Genomic DNA, 18074 nt, shown 5'->3' with positions numbered 1-18074 from the left:
GCGTCCATCGCCATGATCTTCGTCTGATAAGACTAACGGATGGGATCTGTTGGTACTGGAGCCGCTTTGCCAGTGTTATAGGTAGTGGGTACATCCTACCGACCGCCTGACCCCGTTTCAGTTCAGTAGGACCAAATGTCAGTGATCCAGGGATATTCAAGATCTTTGGTCTATTGGCCTAGGGGCTTGGTCCTCCCTTTGACAAATACGAACGACACGATAGCTAACTTTGATGAGTATTTATTTTGCCACTTACTAAATACAGCGCTTAATAGCCTTAGTCTAGGGTATTATAGTGCCCAGTAAAAGGCCTTAATTAAAAGCTCATACTATGGCTAGTACGTCTGAAACAGGCTACTAATAGATATAAGGAAAATAGAGCCCGCCTAGTTACATAAAGAAAAGGGGGAAAGTTTCCTTCTCATAAGAAAGATATTATAGGGATCAGATGATTGTGCCTAGTCATGTTCTTATATTTTTTTCTTCTGTATTCATTACACTAAGCTAGGCGACGTAGCAGAAATAATTAAAGAAGGAAATAGCTGCATAAGGAACGAGGTCATGTACTGTTTTGTAACTAAATAGTCTCTACCTTAGTAATTAATATAAATATCTACCTAACTTACAGGTAATGTGACAGGCTGTGCCTGATATGGGATCCGGAGCTGCAAGGACCGTGCGTCCGGATCCACCAAAGGAACCATCGAGGGCATACAAAACATAGTCCGTGTTCCCGGGACAACTCGCATATTTTACTTTCCTCCTCAGTTAGATAATTAACAGTATTTGGCCATGTTGAGCTGTATAGTTTCGCAGTGAGCCCGTCACAGGTAAGGCCTATTACGCCTTAATAATTATACCTTGTTATCCTTTTTGTCAGAGAACAGAATGCCATAGGCACCAGTGGGTGTCAGGACACTGAACGCAGGACACCGGCGGGCCGCCGGAGGGGTGTTTCGGACAAAAGACTCCCGAATCATGATTACAATCTATGTGAAGCTTTGGGATGACGAGAGTCAAGATCCTTGGCATCGCCGACCCTGCTGTTATGCCGGGTCCAAGCGGCGGCCTAGCTATCTATATAAGGACCATCTCGAAGTAGGATAGGGAAGGAGTTGTCAGAGCCACAAGTGTCATCCGAGGCGGGCCGGCTTCCACCAGGTAGGAAGCCGTTTGTGGCGGCTAGAGAGCCGCTTGTGGCGAATGAGAGCCGTTGAAGCCGTTTGCAGCGGATAGGGAATCGCTTGGTTGCAGATAAGGAGCCGCTGTCCAAGATATTGGCCGAAGTCGGAGGAACACAGACATACGGAAGCAAACATCCAGAATCCAAGAGAGAACCTCGGCTGGCTATAAGTAAGGAGTCGAGACGGAGGAAGATAGAGAGGGCAGAGATCAATGCATCACCGTGGGCACCCCTACCTGAGACCGCCAGTGACCACCCGGTGCTACGTAGGAGGGACGCCCGTTACTCCCCATCACTCTGTACTATTGCCTTCGGCCTAGCCGTACCCTGACACTTTTCTATATATTCTCTATTACTTAAATACCCATTAGTAAAACCTACTACCATAAAAGCTAGCCCGATAAGTAGTCTTCCTGTAAAATCGTAAATAGCGTTTATCCATGTAGGATGGTAATCTAGTGAATACTGTAGCGGGGTAAGGCCGGACGCCAGGGAAAATAGGTGACGGAATGGGGAGGATCTTTTGCTTTGATGAAGGAGGCTTGTGGCTGCAACTTTCTTTTCGAGGAAGGACCCTTTTTAATGGCTTCTTCATCTTTTCGATTCGACAAGCAATAGTCAGCCATCATCGCACTCTTTTCAATGCATGCAATTCAGAAGCTTCAGTTCATGATTCACTTACACGTTCAAGGGATAGCTTCTAAGAATCCATCTATCCTTTCCATTTTAGCCTTGACAACTATGAGACATTGTGTCTTGCTCTGATCAGAGCAATCCAGTACTAGAGACAGCTTCAATTCGACTCCTAGGAGCCAGACGTCCTATTCTGAGAATTATCCCGACACGAGAGTCTCAGAGGCACATCCGACCAACTTGCGCACAAGACTTATAAGAGCTTCGCTTTTACGGCCAGCACCATGATCTCCGTCTGATCAGACCAACAGATGTGATCTATTGGTACTGGAGCCGTCTGTTCAGTGTGTTAGGTGATAGGTACATCCTACCGACCGCCTGACCCCGTTTCAATACTAAATAGTATCAAATACGATGGATTACCTGAAGATTGTTCCTAGAAGATTCCCACCGGGTACGTGTTCTTTCTGTCGGCCTCGTCGGACCATAAGAAGGCCACATAGTCTTGGAGACTTTGTGGGATTGCTTGGAAGCCCTCCTTGTGCTTCAGAAGCCGGATAATCCGGTCCTTAGATACGGAAGCCAGGCAATATCTCACCGGCGCTTCAGGTGGAGTGATACGTGACCCCATGGGGGTTACCCTGTAGCTATAGATAAGATAGATAGATAGGAGCTATAAAAGAGCTCTGCCAGGCCAGAATAGCTGACCTGGCCATCCTTTCCCAATACAACAATTCACACCCCATATGCACTCGCATCATGGAGTGAGAGTCTGGCCAGGTCGCATCTACCCGGACCACGAATCATCGGAGATGAGCTAGTAATTCGCGTTAAATAAATCATATATTCGTTTATGTAAGAACTCTGGGAAGCTGTGGTCTCAGGTACAGAGGGGTAAGAGGCGGGTAGGCGCGGATTGTAGTATTTAGGGACCCCTCGTGGCCAACTTGGGATTGGTCTGTCACGCACCTTTATAGTGCCAATACAGCACCCAATACTCGGAATCCGACGATAATTAACAATTCGAATATCCAAAACTCCATCTGCGGGCACTGCCTCTCAGCACATTCCCCGGTGGTGGGCTGGGGGGACTTCATGGACCAAGTGACTGGGGAGGGTTCATGCAGACCATAGGCGCCCACTAACTTCCTGTAAATAACTAACTCTCCGAACCATCTTGACTTTATTGCATCGGAATGTGGTGGGTTAAGAGATTTGTGTAGCCAACTAAGTGGGTGCGAGGCCACAGAGCCGCCCACTACCCTTCCCTCTAGCGGCAAATGGAGCACGACTACTGAGATCCGAAGCCGATTCAAGGTTTCGTCCCGGCTGAAAGTAGTTCCAAGAGTCTTCTCATAGGATCTAGAGACGCTTGGAAATAGACGCGGATGATATTAGTACACTGCTCTTCATTACCGCCCTCAAAATAGCCAAGATGCACTCATTCAACCCCAGAAATCAGCCACACATTCCCCGCCTTCTCTTCGTCGGTGATAAATCAGGTCATTTTGTTCTCCGAGAAGTCGTTTATCCTCACATTCCTGCTGTGGATTGGTTCATAGTCAGGGCTAGAAAGGCAGCGTCCGAACCTTCTAGATTCTTTTCGGCCAAGCTTCGTCGTTAAGGTTCATGCCCTGGACGACTTGCTCAACTGCGATCATAGTCACATCATCACCCGTATTCAGGAAACCCTTAGTCAGTCCCCTCAGGAGCGGTACCAGACGAGGCAACAGCAGGTTGGTAATGTCCTCTTGGCCGAAATCCGGGATCTCCTTGCTGATGTGGACTTTCCGGTTTGCAAAGGTCAGGATAGGAACTTCCTCAATGGGATCTAGGTACAAGAAAGCAGCAGGAAAGATCATGATAGTTTGTAGCGGATAGGCCCAGCATATCGTCTGCACACGTGGGAAACCCTCCGGCATTGCACATCGAAACACCTTGATGTTTTAGTATAAGACGGCGGCCTTGGTCGGCGTCAAGTTCATTGTGATCATCTTGCTGTGGATTGCCTTCTGGTTAACTGTTGGATGAAGTGTGAACATTGGTGGCAATGGTGCTAATATTGATAAAGAAAGGGAGTGTGGCTACCCCATCCGTCCGTCCTGCACATGCCAATAGAATATGTCCCAACATACCTAGAAAGTTCATTAAGCGCCAAGGATCGTAGCTGTACATCTGTATTTATAGAGAAGTGTAGATAAGAGACTATTATATTAGTATCCAGTTAGTAAAACGCTTTTCCTAAGCTATGGAAAGTAGCTCGGACAGTTGAGTAGTTGATCAAAACCCCTTTTCCTCTACCACTCTAGTTGGGACCTAGGAACCCCTTTACATATTTCAAACTACTCACACCACAGACATCCCGAGAACTTCCACGGAGTGTTGACTTGGACATATCCTGACTTAGTTGAAGAGGTGAGCGTTCGTAAAATCCTTGCGTTCCCTCTATAGGATAAAAGTATGTCTTTCTCGTTTACCTGGGTGGTAGATGTTACAAAAGTACTCGCATATCGCCATCTCCCTCCGTTTGACTGCAAAGCCCGCTCGATAGTAACATAACTATTTGAGTGCATCAGGGGATAAGCGCACCTGATGACACCTGATACTTCGGAAGCGGACGTTAAGGGTCCCGTGACGAAGCTCATGTACTAGGGGGATAATGGCTATACAGGTCGACAGAGAAACATGCATTAGTATGCCGATGACGATGAAATACATGCGGGAAGCCTATTCACATTGAATTGTTGAGGCGGTTGTTTTGGTACTCTCGCGTGCGTCAAAATTCTGCAAGATGTGGAAATCTAGCTGAATGCGTTGGACCGCTTCACTGGCCACTTGATCCATAGCGTGTGAATTTGAAGGAAAGCAGAATTTAGTGTAGAAGATGCAAAGCGTCAATGATTGATTGTCAGGTTTCTAGATCAGGTCATGTACCATAGTTTGATTGTCACTAAACTAGGCGTGCTATTCTGTAGGGAAAGGGAACCGCAAGCCATGGATGCAGTCGATGTCGTGTCTTCCACCCAGAGATCTGCCATCCGCTTCCGATTTGCCTCGTGAAGCCCAAACCAAGTACCGTCGTGACATTGAAAGGAGAATCGTCTACTTCAGCTTCTTCTTGGGTCGGAGCTGGTTGGTGTGACCGCACTTGCGCTTGCGGCAGTTGGTTGCACGGGGAGGGAGACGGGCCTATATCAAAAGAGTTAGCTACAGCGTCGACGGCGAGGGGATGGGAGGCAGAACTCACGTAGCACTTGCGGCAGATCATCTTGTCGCAGTTGTACTTGCTGGCGAGAACCTTAAGAGAGGGCTCGATAACACCGCCACGCAGACGGAGAACCAAGTGCAGGGTGGACTCCTGTAATTGAACATGTCAGCTTCCACTGTCCCTCTTGGGGGATGGATCAGAGCCGGGCTCGAGGCTTTCTAAGAATCCGCGACATCCGTAGACACAACAAGATCATTTAATCGGCATCGCGATCATTGTCCCCACGCACCTTCTGAATGTTGTAGTCGGAAAGAGTACGGCCATCCTCAAGCTGCTTGCCAGCGAAGATCAGGCGCTGCTGGTCTGGGGGAATGCCCTCCTTGTCCTGGATCTTGGACTTGACATTGTCGATGGTATCGGAAGACTCCACCTCAAGGGTGATGGTCTTGCCCGTCAGGGTCTTCACGAAGCTGTCAAATCACACATGTCAGTATTTTTTTTTGATCGTTTTGTTCAGCGCTCGTTTGTGGGTTTGGGGCGATCGAAGAATTGGAGGGCTCACATCTGCACTGTTAAGTATCATCGTTAGCATAAGAAATTCAGCATGTAATGGAATTCGGGGCACATTTTCGACTCACTTTTTGCTGGTCCTCGCGGTGGTTGTTGTCGATGAATGGTGATAGAATGATATTCAACTCGCCTCGCAAAATCCGCTGTGGGGGGTCAATTTCGAAGGGAAGCCGCCCTAAGCGGCGTGGGTCATGGATTTGCGGGTGTGGCTGTATAGTTTTAATCGAAGGGCGGAAAAGATGGGTAAAAAAACAGGACATCAAAGCTGATTCGTCAGCTGTGTGGGCCGCAAACTCATGAAATCCCTCTCTGAAGGCAAGTACAGCTATGAAGCCTCAGGATTGAGCTGGACTGAGTTTACAGGCAGAGGCGAATTTCTTACCGTTCAAAAGGTAGGAAATCGTGGCCAACTGCTCAGGACGGGGCGCCTCCACTGTAGGTTCTGGCTCTGAAGACATGTCTCGCAATACTGAATTCACAATGGCCACGATTGCTCCCTTCGCAACAGCCGGGCCGAAACTGCTTACATGGTTAACATTCCTCTGTTTGCAGCTAGTTGAAGTTGATGTTCTGCATTGGAAGGTCTACTCGAAGAACATATTGTTCCTAGTAATAATCTGCTTCCGGTGACCAGTTGATTCGAACTCACTGCTCAAGTAACTGCCTTCCCTTCGCCTTTCCGATCCAACTCTGCCTGTTCCTTCCGCCTCTCTTTCTCCCTCTCCAAACACCACAGCTCCAACCGCCTTTCAACTTGAGCGGCAGCTGTCACAAGAGTCCCCAATTGTATCGTAGCCAGGTCCGCCGCTGTTTGGTAGAAGACCTTGGCCACCTCTGGCAGATCCTCCTCTGTGCGCCAGACAGGACAGAAGTCTCGCTCGAGCCGTTGCGGCTTCCCTGTTTTCTTGTCGAGCTGGTCTGGCACTGGCTCAACGACTACTATGCCTTCATTGACGACTCGGTACCGTTCCTTTATCGTCACATCGTTCTCCGGTAATAAACGTTTATCAGCTTGCGACTGGCTGTCAGTGGTGCCGAACCTACTGGCCTGGAATGGCCTTCGTATAGAGTCAACAGCCCTGGCTTGTTCGCCGTTTCCAATCCACATCTTCTCGAACCAGTCCATGTAGTCGTCGAGTTTCGTCTTGTCCAGTGTCAAGGCTTCATTTGCTGTGACCCTGTATTCGGTGCCTTTTTCCAGCCCCTTAGTACCGTCTCGTTTTGTCCTAGCATGCTGCCATTCTTTCCAGTTGAGCTGCATGACTCTGGGATCATTGTGGCTTGCTGGTGGCCGCTCAATGCCATCGAGTGGGTGGAGAAGCTTCGTAGCAACCACGACTAATGTCAGCAAAAACACTTCTGGATTGTTCATTGACCGAATGCGTTTCTTAGCCCCGGAAAGGGGATATGAAAAGTCTGCTTGTAGCATCTCGGCCAAGCATTTAACTGTGAGGTAAATGTTGACTATCCGTTATCAGTACTTGTCAACTGGAAGTAGGCGTTGAACTCACGAGGTAGAGTCAACTCCTCAATATAGTGGACCAGCATGGGAACGTAGTTGAGTGCTGGGAACTTAATCTCGAAGTTGAAGTTGAAGGATATGGCCATTTCCTGGACGGCAGATAGGAGCTTGCCAGTTTTGATGTGATCCTTGACCTCTAAAGCTCTGTGGTACTGCGCTGGCAGACGATCTCGTACGTTTTGAGGTAACGAATTGACCTTTAAGTCGTTAGTATTCAGTATTCCATATATGTAGTCCATTTGAAGGAAGGCCACGGGGCAAGCGGGGTGATAAATACTTTGGGTCTGCCGCAACTTGGGAGACACTTACTACAGCCAAGAACTCCATATCCCCTTTTTGAGCCCAAACCTGAAAGTCCGCTGTCGTAACTGGCAAACGCATCGTCAGACACCCCAAGTAGCACAAAGCCAGAGTGTCCATCAGCTTAGGCATCTTCCACGACCTCCCCGCCTCGGGCGCCCAACTCCTCGTCGAAACGGACGCCGCATCATCCTCACTCAACTCCGTCCCCGTATCGCTCTGCGCACTGAAAAAGCTCTCCGTCTCTGACTCGGGCCCCACCTCCTTCCCGCTCTCTCCCTCCCCCCTCAACGGCAAATTCCTCACCCTCAAATCCCAAAGCCCCTTCACAACCGCCTCGAGTTCCTGAGGCAGCCCCTTATCCTTTACCAGCCACCATAGCTGCCTCCTGAGAATAAGCTGCAACACCTCGAGATACAGCTCCCTACCCGCGGCGCCCTCCAGCTTAACGGCGATCCGCTCGCGCCGTTCCCGTTTCTTCCGCGTCACTTTGCCCGTTGGGTTGAAGTCGTCCTCACCCGCCTCGTGCGAAGCGAAGCCTTCTAGCTGGTGGCCGTTGCGGCAGTAGCGCAGGCCATCTTGCGCGTACCAGTAGCGCGCTGAGCATTCCTCGCAGCGCTCACCGTTAGCGAAGCGGTGATATTTGGATGGTGCCATGTTTCGTTTTGCGAGAATGTCGTTCTTATCACAGGTAGCTTGGGTTGATCAATCAATTAATCAACTTTGAAAGCTTGTCTCTCGTGTGACCAATATAAACGTCAAGGTAACTTGGTGTAAGTTGGTGCTTTGCTCGTCCTCATGGGATCCACATCGAAGACCTGGAAGCGACTTTGACCATTTCGTGGGAACGGTGCCGAATGATTCTCCACGATGGCTGTCCGCGACTCACATAAGATCCTGTCGCATTTAAACAGCTGCTAAATGCAAGACAAAAGACTACAATGTTGCGGTGCCGAGTCTTTGAATATTTTGGCTGACGGTGGAGGTTTCGTCGTTGCAAGGTTTGACTTTGGAACAAAGACAACCGTTGTACACGAAATGGTCCACCCTTGAATTTCGAGTCAGACGGTCGACGGGAATTAACCGATTCACCCTTTGATAACAGTTTGAGTCTACCATGCATATTCACATTTGCATATCTTTCCCATAAGACTCCTATCTGGAGGACTCGGGCATGACCAACATATCGTCTACTTGCGACGATTGGCATGGTCAAATATTCGGCTACGTTTTCACATCAAGTCACATCGTTCAAATTGTAAGAGAGATACATCTTGGGAAACTTGTGGATTCTACGGGCCAAGCATGTCGCCGCCAATAAGCTTCAGATTTCCATATTGTTTGTGCTGTACGTGTCGTAAGACGCGGGGAAGGCGGCATGTCAAGGAAAACGTGGAAACTGTGGGAGTGATTACGACCACTTCATATACCCAGCAGAAACAAGTGCATGTCCAGATAGAACCCTTCTGCGTAACGACCAAAAAGGGGAGATTCCCCAGACATCAACGATCAAGCAGCATCATCGAAGATATCCACCTCACGCAGTTGACATCCATCTTGATAAAGGCATCATTTCGTCAATGCTAATCAACGAAGGTTGTCATCGTCGAGCTTGCCTGGGGGGCAGGTCGCTCAGTTCTGGCGGGGAGCCTCCTTGGCCTCAACAGCCAACTGCTCACCCATGGCAGTAAGGATAACGACGTCTGGAAACGAAGCATTAGCAAGCGAGTCAGAATGCCGTGATATTTCGAGAGCCAACTTACTGGTGTCCTTCTCCTCGGTGGTGAAGAGACGGGTGATCTTGTCGCCAATCTCACCATCGGGCATCTTCACGTCGTCCTTGGTCTCTCCGTCCTCGGACATGAGGGAAAGGAAACCATCGTCAGCGATGTCAAGCTGTAGATAAGAGGGTCAGCCTGCTGCTACGCGTTTGTAAGGTTCACCGTAAGTAAACTTACAAGCTGATACTCGCGGCGGGAGACGTTGGGGACATCCATATTGTGGGTGGAGGGGCAGAGATCCTCAAGCTTCTTGCCAGTGAAGATATCGATGGCTACCAGATGGACCTTGGCGTGACCGTGCTTGCCAGTCTTGGAGGTGGACATGTCGACGATCTTGCAGGGACGGTTTTTGATGCAGACGAAGCCGTTCTTGCGCAGGGCCGAGCATTGCATCGGATACGTGGTGGAGGCACCGGCATCGGCCGAGTCGAAGGTGTGCTCATGCTGCAGAAAATATGTGTCAGTTTAATGTAATTGAGAAAATTCAAGGAGCATTTCGATAGTCGTGATGCGCTGACCAAGGTGGCGGCGGAGGGAAGCGACAATTGTGTGATGCTAAAATGTATCGCGGGGCGCGCGCTATGTTGGTGATGGAAGATTGCGGGGTGATTTCTACTCCCCCTCCTCTCCATGACAGTCCAGTGCGCGCGAGAGGGAGAAGCTATGGCGGGCTGCTTACCTGGGCGTCGTCCGCCATCTTGAAGGCTTGAGGAGCGAATTTGAGAGTTGGTCTTGGGTAGGAAGGAAAGTGAAAGGATGCGACGGTGCCAGCAACTTTTCCAACACCAAAAGTTGAGAATGAGGGTTGAGAAGAAGGGTGGACGAGGGAGAGGAGCAGAGGATTTTTCTTTGGGATGCCAATTGGATGCTCGAGATTTGTACTTGCAGATGTGGGGCGGGGTTTTCGCAGTATCCAGTGTGGGCTGCTGGCTTCCTTACCAGAGCAAAAGCCTGTGAGTTTTGGCCCAGAACAATTCGCGTCTATCTTACGTACAGGGGCCGGAGGTCTCAGCCAATTCGCCTCCGTGAATCCAGTGCCAGACTTGAATTTTATTCTTCTTCTTAAAGAAAGCTTCGACGAACCACGGACGGCTATCTCAGCAAACTCGTCACAGTCAGGACTTTAGGAGTTCTAGGGAGGCATCTGTTTAGTCAAGGGAGAGATAATAATGACCCTATCTTGAATTACCTTATCATGCCACAACAATGCGTGTATTACCTCGAAGTAATCACAGTCAAATTGATTTGAGGCGACAAACTCCAGGCAGACAGGCAAGATGTTGTGCATCACAGCTTGGGACATGGGGTGGCTCCCGGGGCATTGCGACCGCCAACACTTGCGAACAAATTGTACCTGATGATTGGCTAGCACACTAGCGCTAGATTCAGGGAGTGCGCTTTCCCCTTTTGCGTATAACTCCTGCGTATGAAGGAGCAGGGAGGAAGGCTGCGCTGCCTCGCGACGAGCTTTGGTCGACAGTTAGAAAGGATTCCATCAACTTGAGCAGCGTGAATTGGCCAGCTTAATTGCACTGTTGCTTCAAGAGCCTCCAGCATTCACCTGCTGACGTCGACCTGGTAAACTTCGTAATTGATTTGCTGTTGTCAAACACCTGACCAACCCGCTTAGTTATTCCCGGTTCATTCCAACATGTGGCTCGATCGGCTGGCTGGACAAGCAACATCGCCGTCCACCTCACAACCGGGAAGCCGCCCATACTCCCCAGTGCCTCCACGAAGGTCAGCAACCGTGCTCGGGCCCTATATCACGTCTCAGCAACGCCCTGGAATCACTCCGCGTGCATCTTCACTGTCGCTAGCTTCGAACGATTCCTCGACGTCCTCCCTGTTGGCATCCCAGAAGCGAGCAAATGGGTCTACATTGAAGCAGTCAACCACAACATACTCTGGCCCAGATCCTCTAGAGGTCTTGAATGCGCTGTTGGCTGAAGATGGTGAAGACACAGCCCCTGGATTTCAACCAAATAACTCCGTCACTGCTGGTGATCTAGAGCTGGACTTCGATTTCGGGGGACTGTCACTACGGGAATTGGCACTCTCCGAGGATATCGAAGCAGAAGGCACTGATGTACATAGATCTCAGACAGTTGAAGAATGTACGTTTACCTTGTCTGCATCCATTAGATGTTGTTTGGCTCATCCCGTTGCCCAGATGAACACGACAAGACCAAATTTGAGGACTTACACCAGTCGATACGAACATGCGACGAAGTATTGAGCTCAGTTGAAACGAACCTCACGAGTTTCCGAAACGACCTCGCCACCGTGTCTGCAGACATAGAAACCTTGCAGGCTCGGTCCACCGCTCTGAATGTCAGGCTAGAGAACCGCAAAGCGGTTGAGAAACGACTTGCGCCGGTAGTCGACGAGATCAGCGTATCCCCCTTGGTCGTGTCCAAGATCGCAGAGGGACATATTGATGAATCATGGGTCAAGATTCTGGCAGAAGTTGATAAGCGAGCGACGACACATAAGAACAACGCAGCAATATCACAGAATAGTAAGGGGTTACAAGATCTTGGCCCATTGCTGGAAAAATTGGTCCTCAAGGCGATTGAGAGGATACGTGACTTCCTCGTGTCTCAAGTCAAGGCTTTGAGATCACCACATATCAATGCACAGATCATCCAGCAGCAGAACTTCCTTCGCTTCAAGGATCTATTTTCGTTTCTGCACCGGTACCATGCGACCCTGGCCGACGAGATATGTCTTGCCTACCGGAACACAATGCGCTGGTATTACCACAACCAGTTCACCCGGTACGAGTCAGCACTGAAGAAGATTAAGCTACACTTGCTGGAAAGGACCGACGTTCTTGGCAATGAAGACACATCACGCAAAGGCACAGTGCTGTCGTCCTCCAAGATCTCCGGGCCCCCACATGACGCCTTCAACCTCGGCCGGCGTATCAATCTGCTGAAGACGAAAGACCAAGCGGCTCTTTCTTCCTACCTCGCGGAAGAAGATCAAAGCACGCATTACCTCGAAGTGCCCTTCCGCAACTTCAACCTAGCCCTCATCGACAACGCGACAGCAGAATACACTTTCCTAGCCTCTTTCTTCTCGCCTGCCCTGTCTTACTCCGCAATCTCCCGTCATTTTACCTACATCTTCGAGCCGACGTTCACTCTAGGTCAGTCATTGACCAAATCCCTGGTTCACGATACCTATGATACCCTCGGCCTCCTCCTGGTCGTTCGCCTAAACCAACACTTCCAGTTCGAGCTGCAGAGGCGCAAAGTGCCCGCCGCAGACAGCTATGTGAACGGCACGGCCATGCTGCTGTGGCCCCGCCTTCAAGTCATCATGGACTCCCATTCCGAGTCGGTCCGGACCCTGACCCACTCGCTTCCCACGCGGCCACCTGCCAAGTTAGAACAGGCCAAGCTGTCCACCGCCCCGCACGTCGTGACGCAGCGGTTCGGCCAGCTAGTCCACGGGATCCTGGCGCTCAGCACCGAGGCCGGGGACGAAGAGCCGGTCGTGACAAGTCTGCGTCGGCTGAGGGCAGAGATGGAGGCGTTTCTGACGAAATACAGCGGGGCGTTTGGGACGGATAAGCGGAAACGCGAGAGGTTCCTTTACAACAACTACAGTCTGATATTAACCATTATCAGCGATACGACGGGCAAGTTGGCGGAAGAAGAGCAGGAACATTTTGAGGTACTGAAGAAGGCGTTCCAGGAGGATGTGTCGTAGCTCCACTAGGGGAGAAATTGTTAGACTAGATGGTCCAGACTATGGTGCGAAAGAGTTGTCTTGGCATTAGAGACATGTGAGATCAAGCTTAAGATTCCTATATGCTCCCACAACGGACCACAGAATGGCTTGGAAACCACCAGTTAACACCGCGGATAGAGGCAATTGTGAATAGACTAAATCGAGGACCTCGTCAAGGCGAGACACTTTACCAACCTCAACCGATGCCACAAAGTGCTGTGCTGTAGAGCTGTAGAGCATTGTATATGAAACCAGTGGTTATGTGTATTCAAGCATGATGCTGTTGGGTATATTCGCTATAGTACAAGCATCCAGCTCGACGTCCTCGTTGCAGTAGTAATACAGCGCTACTGAGTATCAATAATTCTATTTTCCAGCCGTTCAAAATGCCCCTGTACCAGCCTGTCCTACTCCTCTTTCCGGTATGATGCCCAAATCCGTCAATTTATCATAATCATGTCCACCGTAACCATGGCGCAAGGTATGCCCAAATACCCGGCGATCTCCGTAGGTACACAGCAGCGACACCCACAACAATCGCCAAAGCCATGCCTCTCGCAGGCTTGCGATACATCCAAAACGTCCGCACCATCTTCTCCCTTGTATCCGCCCACTGCAGCTCCCTCAACTGCCGTTCGAAAAACCTCTCCCCGTCTCCCATACTCTGCGCAGCGCACGTCTTGACGTCCCGCGCCGTCTTCATCACACTCGCCTTCGACACTCTCGGCCACGCGTACAGCGACTCAGGCGGGTGCCTCTCGAACAAATTCCCCGTCTCTTCAATAAGCTCTTGAAGTCTCAACGGATGCGGCAGCTTCGACAGAATAGAATGCAGCATCTCCGGCTCGTTGGCGGGTGTATAGAACAGCTCTTCCCGTCTATTCAGCACGATCTGCGCAAACATGTACACACTGAAGACCTGCTCGCGGGCGAGCAGGGCGTCGAACAGACGCGCGATGTCGCCGTACGATTGGATGTCGTGCGCGTACATGGTTAAGGTGCCCGAGAGAGCGAAGAAGGGCTCGGTTTGCGAGAGGTGCCGGTAAAGGGATGGGTCGACGGCGTTGAGGATACAGGGGATGAGGCACAGTTGGGCGATGGCAGGCGCGAGGTTGGGTAGCATGAAGTCCCGGATGCGGAGGGCCGAGAGGCGGGCTATGGCGTGGGCGCGCAGGGAGACGGGGAGGACGAGAAGGAAGACCTGACAGATATCGTGGTAGCCTTGGAAGTAGCAGAGGTAGGGGTTTCGCCGGAGGGTTTCGACGATGAGGTCGGAGAGTTCGGTTTTCTTGAGTTCAAGTTGGGCTTGGGATTGGTCTGGTGTTTGCAACGTCAGCTTTGAGGTGGGGGTCAGAGGAGGTGCTATGTCAAAGCAGCAGCTCAGATTGTGTTGAGCAGCAGCTTCGTCGGCGGGGCGACTTAGGGGCTTCGCAAAGCACGTACGGTCAGGATAGTATATGAAACTCCTTTCGACATCCAGACAAACTTGGTGCTCGTCCCTGTGCCGCGGCAGTTCCCTCCACGACCCCTTGCCTGAATTGGTATTCTTAAAATTGGACTCGAAGTGCTCGGGTTCTGTAGATGCGCCGCCTAACGTCGATGTCTGATTATTGTATTCGCCGACACCGTTCGGGGTATCAAGGCCCAGCAAGACTGGCCCTTTACCAATATTCCCATCAGTCTCACCGCAACAGTAACAAGGGATTATAGTACACAACGAGCACTCACATGCCTGGCATCGAATGGTATCGGAAAGAAACCCGCCTTCGGACAATGCCAGATCCTTCAAATCGTCGATGTCTCGCCGATTACACGCGTCGAGAATGACGAGAGATTTCGCGCGGGATGCCTCATCCTCATCGTTCTCGGACTGCACATCCGACGACCGGGATGTGACAGTCAACCTAGCGCTGGATATTATGGAGGAACCATCGTCGTCGGGCTTCTCAGCACCAGGACCCTCCCCCTCCCTGGTCATCCTGACCTCCTTGTCCGTCGGTGACGAAACGGGGTGTGGTGGGGTGACGCTGCAAGTTGATTATGCCCGGGTTTCCTTGTGGCTAAATGGGTATATCTCAATGTAGTTCAATATGCTAAATGTGCTCGCCTTCGAGTGTTGTCGCTTGTCTGCAGTTACGTGGTTGCCTCGTTGGACCAGGGGTTTTCTTGGTAAGTTCCGTACCATGTAATTAGGTATCTTCGTACCTGACGTAGTGTTGGTGGGGATCAATTTCCTCGATAGTGTGCGGCGCGGCCCGGCCGTATTCCTTTACCGGACACCACTGGCTCGAAGCATAGAACACGAAGTCCAGGATGAAAATGCATATTTCCGGGTGAGTCGAGCTGTGGCGTTCATGCACTGCGGCCACAAACACAATCGTCATTATCCTTTGTTCGAGCCAGCTGTCAAATGTATGCGTCAGAGCACTCAGAGCAGAAGCTTGTCGGCGAAGTTGCACGCGCATAGAACACGGTGCTGGGGGCTGTCTGCTGTGGACTGTTCTCGGCGACGCCAATGATAGGGATGTCTTTGGAAAGCAAAGGTACTATGCAGTAATTGGAGTTGAAGGTCGCCCGACGGGCTAACAGATGACAGAGACTCGAACATGTAGCCAAAGGACTTATAGGGCAAGGGGTAACTGACACACATCCAATCATTTGCATACGTGACATGCCGCTTGGTGGATCTCGCAGCCATCATTATGACATAGCAAACCGCATGATACATATTATCCAAACTATTTGCCGAAGATGCTAGTCATTCAGTGTGGTGGTGACTATGCATACGCTCGGGTTACACAACAAGTTGAGTAATCTAGCCAACGGCTCAGTATCAATGTGTGAACCTTATGAACTCTTACTTACTCCACCAACACACGTATTTACTTACCAAAGTAGATATACGCAAACTTCGCAAGGTAGATTATATTACCAAGTGACTAAATATCGCTGCTCTCGATCCGTCCCGAGTTGGGGCGGTTGGACTATCTCGGAGACGGCTGTCACAATTGTGTTTGCTTCAAGAGACAGGGGTACTAAGTATTGTAAAGTACAAATATATGACATTCGCAATTGAGGCGTTGAGTACTGGCCTAGATGTATCTAACTTGGTATCTCAAACTGTGCTTGCTTTTGTTTTAATATTTGCTTTTGCTGAACTCTACTCCTCCAAACTTGTCATGTTTGCAGACCGCTTAATATGAATGGCATTGTGTTCGGATGGCTCTTTGTCCATGGCCCGTGCCGGGAAGACTACCATGGCTGAGGCTCATATATCAGACCAGGGGCGGACTTAATGAGAGAAGTTCGTTATGAAGGAAGATGACCAGAACGTGCGGCAGTTGATGTCATCTTCTTAAGTGCAACTTGTACAACTTTTAGTATCATTTGAATAATACCTCTCGCAGCACACAGCTCTCCCACCCTTGAAAACTCTACAAAATGATAGTCATCTGTATGGATCTGAGACAAGCAGTGTCGTACATACCAGGCAACCTGAAAAGCCAATTGTGATGACAAGTGGCCGTCCAACGTAACGAGCGACTAAGATCGATCGCTTGCATTGCCCGGCAGCTGGGCCTTGACAGATCCAATACGACAATTAAGCCGTACATAACCCCACGATCGGATAAAATATTTGTTTGATCGCAATACACTCTGGTTTTGCAGGACAAATATTGTACTCCAAGCGCGAACAAGAATGAGGTGTGCCAACCAACCGTCTCGGCGGACAAGGGACCGACCAATTGACACGAATTGTGGCAGTCTTCAGTGCCCAACTGTAATCTGCAGTCCAACAATATTCTGCGCCTTCGTACTCGTTGGTCACAATGCTTATTGCCACTACATGCAGCTTGCAGCCACTGAGCCGTGTCTTGTCCCTCTAAATCTGGGGGCCGACTTCTTCAGCACGTACTGCTGCGGCTATGTCGCTATGGATAGTGCATACTCATGCAATGCTGCCATGCAAGGTTCTCTAGCCCATTGGTCGCCGATTTCACCATGGGAATACTCCTTCCAAAGCCTTTTCCACAGCTCCAACATCCACAGGTAGATGCTCATTTGGCCAAATGACTTGTTTGCTTGCTTGAAGATACACGACTGCACCCCAGTTGTTGGATGCCGAGTAAGATACAAGGAAATTTCTCCGATACCTTCACATGCGTAGCATTACCAAGCATTACTTTCACTGGCCGGGAAGCCCGATCTCGACACCCAATCTCACAGGACGTGACATGATACGTCGCCGCATAATTGTGATGCCTTAACAACACCGCTTCTTTGGGTCTGGGAGCCGCGCTTGCACGCTTGCACATTCAAGTCAATCCAGCACCCCGGTCCCTGGGTCACCATACCCAGTCACAGACAGCTCACCCTGCCGCGAGATCCTTCACCAGACTTTATTATATTACCGTAGCCCCTTGCGTCCGCAGTTACGAGGCATGTAGTTCGTCAAGTGAGAGCAGGTAGCCACAAAAGTGGCTATTCGACGTACTTACTTGTAGACTGTTGGGCCCCACCTCGAAATATTCTACCAATTTCAACTCTCCCCCGCATCTTTGCATCGCAGCTGCAGGCTATTAGATCTGCCTAAAATACTTCCGAGGTCATGCCCTCCGACCTTCACGACAAGGCTGATTGTCTTCATGACCAAAGCCAATGCTGAGCCTTTTTCGTTGTCCTCTCCATCTGATCAAAATCAAATCTGGTCTGCTCCCCCAACAAACCGAGTTGAGGATTTTCTGGAGCTGCATCAAGCCCGCATGAACGCTCCACTCATCTGACCCAAAGGAGCCAGCCCACTGTCCACTTCGCAAGTCTGCTTTGGGGCTCTCAGGTTGAGCAAACATTCAATCCGAACGATATCAAAAACCTGGGCACTAGACCACAATCATTTGGCTTTATACACAACTCCAGTTGTCAGACATGCAAGATCGAGAAGGCCTGCATTTGTACGCTTCCAGACGACGTGCCCGAAGTCACCCCTGTTTGCTGACTGATTTCCTAGCTTCCCCTTCTTGTAGCCATCCAAGACAGCGGGTCAGAGACTGTCTGAGATGTGAGCTTCTGTGTGGGCTGACTTCCGTTCTGTAAGAACGTTTAATCTTATGGTCTTGTGCCTCGAAAGCTTTGTGG

The 18074-nt window shown here is 50.2% G+C and overlaps 5 protein-coding genes across 5 annotated transcripts; 1 reads left to right on the top strand and 4 right to left on the bottom strand.

Annotated features, from left to right (window-relative positions):
* Positions 1-3408: 3408 nt before the first annotated feature.
* On the bottom strand, positions 3409-3738 carry BCR38DRAFT_408659 (uncharacterized protein; the record flags this gene model as incomplete). The annotated part of the gene is made up of 1 exon (XM_040858289.1): positions 3409-3738. The coding sequence occupies one exon, from the start codon at positions 3736-3738 to the stop codon at positions 3409-3411; it is 330 nt and encodes a 109-aa protein (XP_040716051.1).
* A 970-nt stretch (positions 3739-4708) lies between these two features.
* Positions 4709-8444, bottom strand: BCR38DRAFT_523464 (uncharacterized protein). The gene is made up of 9 exons (XM_040865261.1): positions 7426-8444; positions 7106-7313; positions 6284-7058; positions 5977-6113; positions 5663-5737; positions 5587-5593; positions 5314-5494; positions 5064-5174; positions 4709-5005 (listed from the first exon to the last, which is right to left on the bottom strand). Exons 1-9 carry the CDS (start codon positions 8071-8073, stop codon positions 4919-4921), a joined length of 2229 nt encoding a protein of 742 aa, XP_040716050.1. The 5' UTR covers positions 8074-8444; the 3' UTR covers positions 4709-4918.
* Positions 8445-8607: 163 nt separating this feature from the next.
* On the bottom strand, positions 8608-10016 carry BCR38DRAFT_431247 (eukaryotic translation initiation factor eif-5a). The gene is made up of 4 exons (XM_040860090.1): positions 9877-10016; positions 9375-9641; positions 9180-9312; positions 8608-9119 (listed from the first exon to the last, which is right to left on the bottom strand). The coding sequence occupies exons 1-4, from the start codon at positions 9892-9894 to the stop codon at positions 9049-9051; spliced, it is 489 nt and encodes a 162-aa protein (XP_040716049.1). The 5' UTR covers positions 9895-10016; the 3' UTR covers positions 8608-9048.
* A 637-nt stretch (positions 10017-10653) lies between these two features.
* On the top strand, positions 10654-13134 carry BCR38DRAFT_390763 (Sac2 family-domain-containing protein). Its single transcript, XM_040857562.1, has 2 exons — positions 10654-11314; positions 11371-13134. The coding sequence occupies exons 1-2, from the start codon at positions 10849-10851 to the stop codon at positions 12915-12917; spliced, it is 2013 nt and encodes a 670-aa protein (XP_040716048.1). The 5' UTR covers positions 10654-10848; the 3' UTR covers positions 12918-13134.
* Positions 13135-13190: 56 nt separating this feature from the next.
* BCR38DRAFT_431239 (rab-GTPase-TBC domain-containing protein) lies at positions 13191-15138 on the bottom strand. Its single transcript, XM_040860089.1, has 3 exons — positions 14667-15138; positions 14382-14597; positions 13191-14255 (listed from the first exon to the last, which is right to left on the bottom strand). Exons 1-3 carry the CDS (start codon positions 14914-14916, stop codon positions 13393-13395), a joined length of 1329 nt encoding a protein of 442 aa, XP_040716047.1. The 5' UTR covers positions 14917-15138; the 3' UTR covers positions 13191-13392.
* Between the last annotated feature and the right edge of the window lie 2936 nt (positions 15139-18074).

Source organism: Pseudomassariella vexata (genome assembly GCF_002105095.1).
Source record: "Pseudomassariella vexata strain CBS 129021 chromosome Unknown BCR38scaffold_6, whole genome shotgun sequence".
Classification (NCBI taxonomy): domain Eukaryota; kingdom Fungi; phylum Ascomycota; class Sordariomycetes; order Amphisphaeriales; family Pseudomassariaceae; genus Pseudomassariella; species Pseudomassariella vexata.
This window is presented reverse-complemented; position numbering and strand designations above follow the sequence as displayed.

Bases quoted from the DNA above. Each gene is read 5' to 3' on its own strand.
- BCR38DRAFT_523464 (XM_040865261.1), bottom strand. From the start codon at position 8,073: ATGGCACCATCCAAATATCACCGCTTCGCTAACGGTGAGCGCTGCGAG. The intron at 6,114-6,283 runs GTTGGATCGGAA...CCATGTAAGCAG, and splicing joins AGGCGGAAGGAACAGGCAGA to TTTCGGCCCGGCTGTTGCGA. The intron at 5,006-5,063 runs GTGAGTTCTGCC...CTTTTGATATAG, and splicing joins TGATCTGCCGCAAGTGCTAC to GCCCGTCTCCCTCCCCGTGC.
- BCR38DRAFT_431247 (XM_040860090.1), bottom strand. The intron at 9,313-9,374 runs GTAAGTTTACTT...TCTTATCTACAG, and splicing joins CCCGCCGCGAGTATCAGCTT to CTTGACATCGCTGACGATGG. The intron at 9,120-9,179 runs GTAAGTTGGCTC...CTTCGTTTCCAG, and splicing joins CACCGAGGAGAAGGACACCA to ACGTCGTTATCCTTACTGCC.
- BCR38DRAFT_390763 (XM_040857562.1), top strand. From the start codon at position 10,849: ATGTGGCTCGATCGGCTGGCTGGACAAGCAACATCGCCGTCCACCTCA. The intron at 11,315-11,370 runs GTACGTTTACCT...CCCGTTGCCCAG, and splicing joins ATCTCAGACAGTTGAAGAAT to ATGAACACGACAAGACCAAA.
- BCR38DRAFT_431239 (XM_040860089.1), bottom strand. From the start codon at position 14,916: ATGACCAGGGAGGGGGAGGGTCCTGGTGCTGAGAAGCCCGACGACGAT. The intron at 14,598-14,666 runs GTGAGTGCTCGT...ATATTGGTAAAG, and splicing joins TACCATTCGATGCCAGGCAT to GGCCAGTCTTGCTGGGCCTT. The intron at 14,256-14,381 runs GTACGTGCTTTG...TGCAAACACCAG, and splicing joins TTTCATATACTATCCTGACC to ACCAATCCCAAGCCCAACTT.